Below are 8,461 nucleotides of genomic sequence, written 5' to 3'. Positions count from 1 at the left end.
TCTTGGGCACGCATGCACATGCGCCTGGCATGAGTTTAAGCCACCAGGTCCGGGACTCGAACTGCAGTCGACTACATGGGAGTCCAGTGACATAGCCCCAGTCAAAGACTATCTATTTAAGAATCTATGGTTTCAAGAAAACACTTGCACAGTAAAGTACTTTTCCATATATTTCATGAAATGGTTTATTCCATTTATTAGTAACAGTTCATTTTTTATATATTCATTTGCTCAAACTTAACAGTGGATAGGCAGTAAAAAATGGGGGTACTATTCCAAGTAGCCTCTAGAGTTCCTACCTGGAGGGCACTGGCATCCTATAACACCTCTCTCAGCTGCTAACATGCGTCTTAGAGGCAGAGCACAACTCGGATGCACCTGACGAGCCCTTTCTCGTATCCCGTATCCCGCCCACCAGTACCTGCTGCAGGGCCAGTGGAGTGGGATGCAGGAGGGACAGGCTGTCTCAGGAGCTCACAGTCGTGGGGCACGGTTAGGGCACAGTGGGATGTGGTCCCGGACAGGGAGGCATGAGTGGAATCCCACCCAGGCAGAGGGGAACGGACACTGCAAGTGCACTCAGACGGTGGCTCGCAGACTGCAGACTGGGCTAGGGCAGAGAGACGCTGGGAGCCACGGCAAGGGAGGGTCGGCAGCCTACCGCAATGCAGGGGGTGGGTTGGAATGACGTGAGATGAACGGAAGGCCGTGCCCTTTCTCATCTGCTAAACCCAAGACAAGACAGAGCGGCCCTCTTCTGCTCACCAGTTTGCATTATAGCAGTTTGCACTGCAGCACGTACCGAGGGCCACTGTACGCCATGATGGCTAGGGTGGTGTGAAGGTGTGCAGACAACACCCTGCCCTCGGACACCTGCAATCCAGTAAGGGCGCCAAAGCAAAGCCTCGAATACACTGAGAAACGGAATAGCACAGTTTTTCACAGTTACTTACCTCAAGAAACTACAAATCACAGTGAAAGGGGTGCTAATACTGCAGCGGATGGCGAGGTTGGCAGTCTTTCAAAATTAAGCATAGGACACTTGCATAAGCTACGTAATAGAATCACATCACAGGAGATCTCTGTATCTTTCACTTCCTGAATCTCCCTCAGTGCCATGCCGAAAGGTGCTTCGGAGTTCAACGCCAGCGCCGACTCGACGCCATCTTTATTATTATTGCCCCAAAGAAATTCAGCAGTTTCAGTGATTCTCACTGTATACCCGGTCTCCTTGACATAAAGAATATTTGTATCCATAATTCACAGACACTTACTTCATTCACTTAATGGGCCCGGAAGTTTTGTGACAGTTACGTTTCAGCAGGTGGGTTACATGATACGGAATCTCCAGCAACGGTTATTTGGCCAAGCCCAGTCTGGTAAGGACGCTCTCGTTTTCCATTGGTTTCACTTGCACCTTATAGCAGGAGGACATGGGTGCACGTACGCGAACCCCATTTCCACCCCCACACACTATTCCACGTTATCCTTCTGAGCGAAGCAGGGAGACACAGACAATATGTATGACCTTTTTTACTCACTTGAGCCGATACAACATTTAGGTATTCACATATCATTGAATTCATTTGGGTCTTTGAATACTTGGGCTTCGAACTCCAGCTGACTCTGTAAAATAAATGTTAAACTTAGCACAGACTTCCAAGGGAGGCGGGGCAACCCAAAATGTTGCACACGTCTCCTTAGTGTGCAGAGACAGAATCACAGAGGAAGAGCGAGTCTCGAGAACGCGATGTCCACGTTTGCACCCTCAGATTGCACCAGGGCTGTGTTCCAAGTGCAGAGCGTGGTCCCAGGACACAGCGGCTGACCAGACCCAAGACCCAGCCCTCCAGGAGCCTCCAGCCTAGGGCAGAGTCTGGCTGGGAGCTGGAGAGTGGGTCAGGGCTGCAGGTGGCCCAGCAGCAGTGGACGTGGGAAGTTCAGGAGGACACTGGGGCACGGATAGGCCACTGCAGGAAGCAGAAGAATGCTGGGAGCACAGAGCCAGACTGAGCCGCGGTAAGGAAGGGATGTGGGCCAGTGGAGCAAGAACCCAGAGTCATGGGCTTTGCTAGCCAGGAGGGCAGATTTGGGGGTGACAGTGGACACCTCTTTCAGGAAATCTGGCTGTAAGAAGGAAAGTCACTGGACAGGAAGGAACAGTATGGAATCAGTGTAACCTTCTTTACTTCCTTCCTTGATCTCTCAGATTGTTCTTCAAGTGGCAAAGTTCAGGATCTGTTAAGATTTTAATAGGAGGCTTTACTAGAGAGAGAAGAGGTAGGAGATGTGGGGGAAGGGTAATGGCAAATGATGAAATGTTCCTGAGGAGGTGGAAGGAGCCTGACCCAGAACTCTCCAGGCACTGCTGAGAGCCATCCGCCCACCAGGCAGTGGGCGCCCGCCACGTGCTGCACACAGAACACGCAGAAGTACGGCAGGATGTTCCTGACCTCGGGGAGCTCACAGCTGCATGGAGAGAGACAGTTAGTTATTAAACGTATTTTTGGCAGTGAAAAGAACTGCAAAGAAGAAAGCGGAGTTTAGCTGGTCCAGGGAATGGTCAAGAGGAGGCCCTGTGGGGACGTGGCCTTTGAGCAGAGATGGGGTGAAGTGAGAGGGTAGCCATGGGAAGGTCAAGGACAAGGACTTCTGGACAAATGCCAAGTGCCTACAAAGGCACAGAGAGAGGGACGGGGGACGGCTGGTGCGGCGCCTGCGGCGTGTGAGAGACAGCAGGGGTGTGACAGGAGAAGAGGAAGGGCCGCTGAGCTGCGGAGTCCGCTGCAGGGCTCTGAGCACAGGAAGGCAGGGCGGCATCGGCACTGTCAAATACTCTGCATGTTGTGGAGCGAGGTCGGGGGCGGTCACGGTGGGACCAAGGAAGCTTGTACTCTAGCCTGGGAGACAGTGGCGGCTTGATGTCGGCCAGAGGCCAACAGCTGTGTGCAGGGGTTTTATTCAAGGATCTCTTTTAGAGGAGTCGTCAGTAGTGCTGTAACAGAGACATGAAGAAAAAGCTCCTTGAGTTGTTGAGAATGCCTGTGTGGGTATGTTAAGTTGCCAACTAAAAATACAAACTAGAGCAGGGGGCATTTATCTACTGATTGATTTAAAAGGATTAATGTGTTGTCACATTATTATTATTGGTTTTTCGTTTGTTATAGGCACCTGCACTCACCAGAGAAAGACAGAGAGGGAGAGCTGGGACGTGAACTGTGGTCGGCCATGGAGGGGCCCAGCACCTTAACCACCACGTCACTTGCTGGCTCCAGTCGTGGTATTGATACACCACAGCACTCCACCTTCTTAAAGTCCTCCAGGGAATCCTCAGCACATGCAGATCAAACCCACGCTGCACAGGACTTGGTCCCTCGTGTCTCTTGCCCACCCTCGTCTGGCACCCCCTTTCTCTATTTTGTGCATGCAACATTCCTCCTGCTTAGGTTGCTCTTCCCATTTCCTCCTGGGGATTCTGTCCTTCAAAACCTAATTCTGGAGCAAATGTGGGCAAGCTTCGTGAAGTCCGTGCCCCGCTGTGTCCTCATCCGTACGATGAAGATAATAATACGGCCCACTTCATAGGGCTGCTGGGGAGGTTAAACAAGGCAATGAGGCGCACAGTGCTTACGACATTGCCTGGAGCGGATGAAACGCCGTGCCCGCCATGAACTATTATTATAATAATACTTATCACACTGTTGTGTAATTGTTTTCATGTTGGCTTTTCCCAGGAAAACAGGAGCCCCAAGTGCAGCCACTGAGCCTTTCATCTGTGCTTCTTGCCCACATTAAGCCTCATTAATTGCTCCCAGCATGAGTGAGTGAGTTCGTGAGTGGAAGAAGCCGCCTGGGTTATAGCAGTACCATGGGATGAGCTGGCAGGCTCTTCGGTGGGGCTTCTGGGTTTAGAGCATTGTCTGTGGGGGAACATGACTTCTTGGATCCACCTACCAATATAACGTTGGCTGGATGAGCGGGTTCTGGTTCAGAGATGGCAGTATCATTACCTTTGGATCTGGTAGACACGGTCCAAAAGCTTCCAGCAAAAGAGTCTCTTCTCTCACGGCCTGCTCATAGTCTGCAAAGGACAGCTTCCCATCGTGGTCACAGTCCTGGGGAGACAGCAGCGTGGTCACCGTGGAGAGCCTGACCACAAGTACATGCTCCTGCTATGCTCAAGGGTGAGTCGGTGCCCAGGAGAGTAGGTGGAGAAGGTGAAACGAACTTTTAATATTGCAATAAAGAGCACAGTGCAATTGTTCTACTGACCCAGCTAGGAGACTGGAAATGACCAGTCTGAATTCTCATTTCTACTCCCTATCTGACATGCTCATTTCACTATGAAACGCTGGACTACTCAGAATTACCATTTTCTTAAGTGTGATTTCAACCAAATCTTTAATTCCTTCATCGGGGTCTTCCTCAGAGGGCTGTTTGAGAAGGCTGTTCTTCAGCATGTGGAACATCTCCTCCTTTGAGATGAATCCATCACCATTCAGATCAAACACTTCAAAGCAATCTTAAAAAAAAAAAAAAAAAAAATTGTTTAGAGCATTGTCTGTGGGGGAACATGACTTCTTGGATCCACCTACCAATATAACGTTGGCTGGATGAGCGGGTTCTGGTTCAGAGATGGCAGTATCATTACCTTTGGATCTGGTAGACACGGTCCAAAAGCTTCCAGCAAAAGAGTCTCTTCTCTCACGGCCTGCTCATAGTCTGCAAAGGACAGCTTCCCATCGTGGTCACAGTCCTGGGGAGACAGCAGCGTGGTCACCGTGGAGAGCCTGACCACAAGTACATGCTCCTGCTATGCTCAAGGGTGAGTCGGTGCCCAGGAGAGTAGGTGGAGAAGGTGAAACGAACTTTTAATATTGCAATAAAGAGCACAGTGCAATTGTTCTACTGACCCAGCTAGGAGACTGGAAATGACCAGTCTGAATTCTCATTTCTACTCCCTATCTGACATGCTCATTTCACTATGAAACGCTGGACTACTCAGAATTACCATTTTCTTAAGTGTGATTTCAACCAAATCTTTAATTCCTTCATCGGGGTCTTCCTCAGAGGGCTGTTTGAGAAGGCTGTTCTTCAGCATGTGGAACATCTCCTCCTTTGAGATGAATCCATCACCATTCAGATCAAACACTTCAAAGCAATCTTAAAAAAAAAAAAAAAAAAGAATTGTGAATCTGAAGCCAGGAGTCAGGTGACATGTTCTCTGATACAGCTGCAGCCCAAAGGTCTGTCTCGGGGCTCTCTTGACCCCAGCGCCTTGGTGCAAGCTGAACTCCACAGCACACACTGGGGTACCGTAACTGAATTACAGTCAGCCAGCCTCAGAACGTCTGCGTACGCTCAGATACAGGAAAGAACGGTGAGGGACAAGCTGGATGTTTTCATCTTGAAACGCTTAGAAAACTGACCGACATAGGACCCTTAAACAGAGTCCACCAGAATGAACTGGGAATTATTTAAGAGTCAGCACCCTGGAATCAATGTTACGGTCAAGGACTGGGAGATGTAAAATACTTACTCTACAAGTGCACATGCACACAATTAGCACGCGTAGCACTCTCCCCACGCAGTCCGCCTGGGCGCGAATTACTCCTCATGATTTTCTGTTCATTATACTTTTTCATTGCAATTGACCTGAATTCACTTTATCAAAGAGGCTAATTGGGTTTCAAACCAACCAGCCAGCCCACAAACAAGCCCACGTCACCAGCATGTCGGAGGATACTGACGGAAACACTGCAGACACGTGACTCGTGCGTGCACACCGACAGGACCCAGTGCGCTTACATTTCATTTTCTCTTCCAAAGATCCTCGAAGAAACAGCGACAATCCATGAACCCACTCTGACACATTCACGCAGCCGTCATTGTCTTTATCGAAACCTCTGAATACTGATGAGAGAGGGCACAGAGTCATGCTGGGCTGAACCTTGATTCTCAGCAGTTATTTACATCGACATTACTCGCTTTGGAAATTCAGAGAAAACCGCTGGCCCTCGTGCTCCCAAGTTTCATTTGCGAAGGAGAAAATGAACAAATCATGATCAGAAAACATGATTTGACCATTAAAACTTTCTCTGTATATTTTGTGGAAACAAAAACCATTCTGAATATGTAAATATTAATCACTCCTTAATCAACAGTCATGCATTAACTGATCACGTATTGATTAGTAATAAACATGTTGCTGTATTGAGTATGCTAGCTAGGTTAAGAAGATATGTTAAATATATCAATAGAACAGACGCAGTTTGAGGGGCCAGCAGGTGTTCTGGTGGATAAGGCGGCTAGACCTGCCATGGCTTACCGTGTGGATTGACTCCCACACCTGGTGGCTTGAAAAACACGCTGGGCGTGTGTGCATGCGTGTCTGAAATTCTAAAAGGAGGAATGGAAGAGTCGGGATTGAGGCCTGGCCACGCCCCGTGCTGAGTGCTTCCTCACGCCCCCTCATCTCTCCAGTGAATGTATGTGCCCTCTAGCAAATTTTTTCAAAAAAATAATTTTATGGTTTGATTATTAATGAGATACAATGCTAGTGCATGATAGATAGGATGGTACCTTTGTTTTTATTGAAATTTTCTAGATGTGAGGAAATCTAAGTGTTCTTTCAAAACTATTCTATTTATGGGACCAGCAGTTAGCGTAATGGCTATGTCGCTGGACTCCTACGCAGTCGATCGCGGTTCGTGTCTTGGACCCAGTGGCTTGAAACTCACACCGGGCGCGTATGCGTGCGTGCCCAAGATCCCGAGAGGAGAATGGAGGAGAAGGGATTGCGGCGTGACCATCCCCCCCTGGGGGGTGATTTTTCGCTTTCCGTCTCTCTCTGTCTTTCTGGCAAGTGTACGCACCTATAGCAAAAACCTCTCCAAAAAAAAGAAAAAAAAGAAACTATTCTATTTATTAGTGTGTTTACTAAGTAGCAGCAGAAGTGGTTTGAGTTTTCTGATATGAAGTAAGGGCAACTTCATTTCTCAGTCCAACTTTGTACTCTGCATAAATACACAATCAGAGAGAATATTACCTCTCTATGGTTTGTGCAAAGTTACGATTTTACACTTGCATGAAGTTGGGAATGCAGAGCAGGAAACGGCCCCCAAGAGCAGGCCCGCATTCCAAGCCGTTTTCTTGTTTTCCAGTGAGGGCTGGCTTCGGCTAACGTGAACCGTGCCTGTCTCACCTCTGTCCATGATCATGTCGTCCGTCATTCCAAACGTCATGTGCAGGATGTTCCGGAATGCGTTACGATCCAGCCCAGCGACCACACCTTGCCGCTCTGCGACCTCTCCCACCAAGTTGTAAAACAGCTTTATAAGACAGTTCACTTCAAATTTATTAACTGTGAAAGAACACAACTAATATATAACATAAATGCATTTTACTATTAAGTTCTAACTTAAATTTTGCATTAGAGTTGGCAGACAAACATCTTAGACGCCAAATATATAGTTGTCAATTGACGACTCCCCCGTTTTGAGATTCGCGACCTTTAAGTTCACAGGAGATGGCCAGAGCTCCATTACAGAGGAGATGGAAAGAAGGGCCTCCCCACCAGCAGGTGAGTACTGTCAGGCCAGTCAGGGTCAGGGAACGAGAAGACAGCGCCAGCCAAGTGCCCTGAGCGCTAACTGCGGAGTCGCATTCTCTTACAGCGCTGGTACAGACACGATGCAAAATCACATCGGCAGCCTCTTCTCCAGTGCGGGGGTACAGCCTTGTGAGACTTACACCTTAGCTTTCCCCTGGAAATGGAAACCAGGCTCCTGAGAACCAGGTACCGATTGGCACTGGTATTCCAGTCCCCGTTTGAGGTATGCAAACGGGCTACCCCTGGCATTCACAAGGTAAAAGCAAGTCTAAACGTAAAGTATGGGCAGAAGATGGGGACAATTTTATTTCAAAACCAGATGAAATTATGGTTGAATACTTTTTAAAAAACAAGACAGGGCACGCAAGTGTGAAAAGAGAAGCTAGCACATAGGAATGGAGAAATCACCCTCCGTCCTACAGGTCAACTCAGGCTTAGCACAACTTTCAGTTCTGAGACCACATTTTAAGAGAGACATTAAAAATTATGGGAAATGCCCGTGCCAGGGCTGCGACCGGCGGCGGGACCTGCGTGGGCCCTCCCGGGCTCAGCGCGTCCCCCCGGGGCCCCGCGCCAAGGTGGCGGCAGGTGCCCCCCCCCTCGCTCTCCGGGGCAGTCATGTGGCCTCTGGGCCAGCAAGCTGAAGCCGAAAACAAGGATTAAGAACTTACAACTATAAGCAACAGAAAGAATCTTTAGCTGTCTTAAACCAATTGAGAAATATACTGTATAGAAGGATTTTCTCTACCTATGGACAGTGAGAAGATGAAGGTTACCAGCCCTGCATTGCCTCAGGGAAGAACAGGAACTACTCTACCATTCTTAGGGAAGCCAGATACCCGAGGATAA

At 48.7% G+C, this 8,461-nt stretch overlaps 1 protein-coding gene across 1 annotated transcript in view; it reads right to left on the bottom strand.

Annotated features, from left to right (window-relative positions):
- Positions 1–235: 235 nt before the first annotated feature.
- Positions 236–8,461, bottom strand: part of CLXN (calaxin) — a 12,071-nt gene continuing 3,845 nt past the window's right edge. Inside the window, exons 2-6 of the mRNA XM_027766979.1 lie at positions 7,205–7,363; positions 5,809–5,913; positions 5,012–5,163; positions 4,652–4,756; positions 236–1,626 (exon numbers count right to left, since the gene is read on the bottom strand). Coding sequence (XP_027622780.1) covers positions 1,567–1,626; positions 4,652–4,756; positions 5,012–5,163; positions 5,809–5,913; positions 7,205–7,363 — 581 coding nt within the window. The 3' untranslated portion in view covers positions 236–1,566. The remainder of the gene's footprint in view (positions 1,627–4,651; positions 4,757–5,011; positions 5,164–5,808; positions 5,914–7,204; positions 7,364–8,461) is intronic.

The sequence above is a fragment of the Tupaia chinensis genome, unplaced genomic scaffold (assembly GCF_000334495.1).
Source record: "Tupaia chinensis unplaced genomic scaffold, TupChi_1.0 Scaffold143811_1, whole genome shotgun sequence".
In the NCBI taxonomy this organism is placed as follows: Eukaryota; Metazoa; Chordata; class Mammalia; order Scandentia; family Tupaiidae; genus Tupaia; species Tupaia belangeri.
The sequence above is the reverse complement of the archived record's forward strand: the minus strand, read 5'-3'. Positions and strand labels throughout refer to the sequence as shown.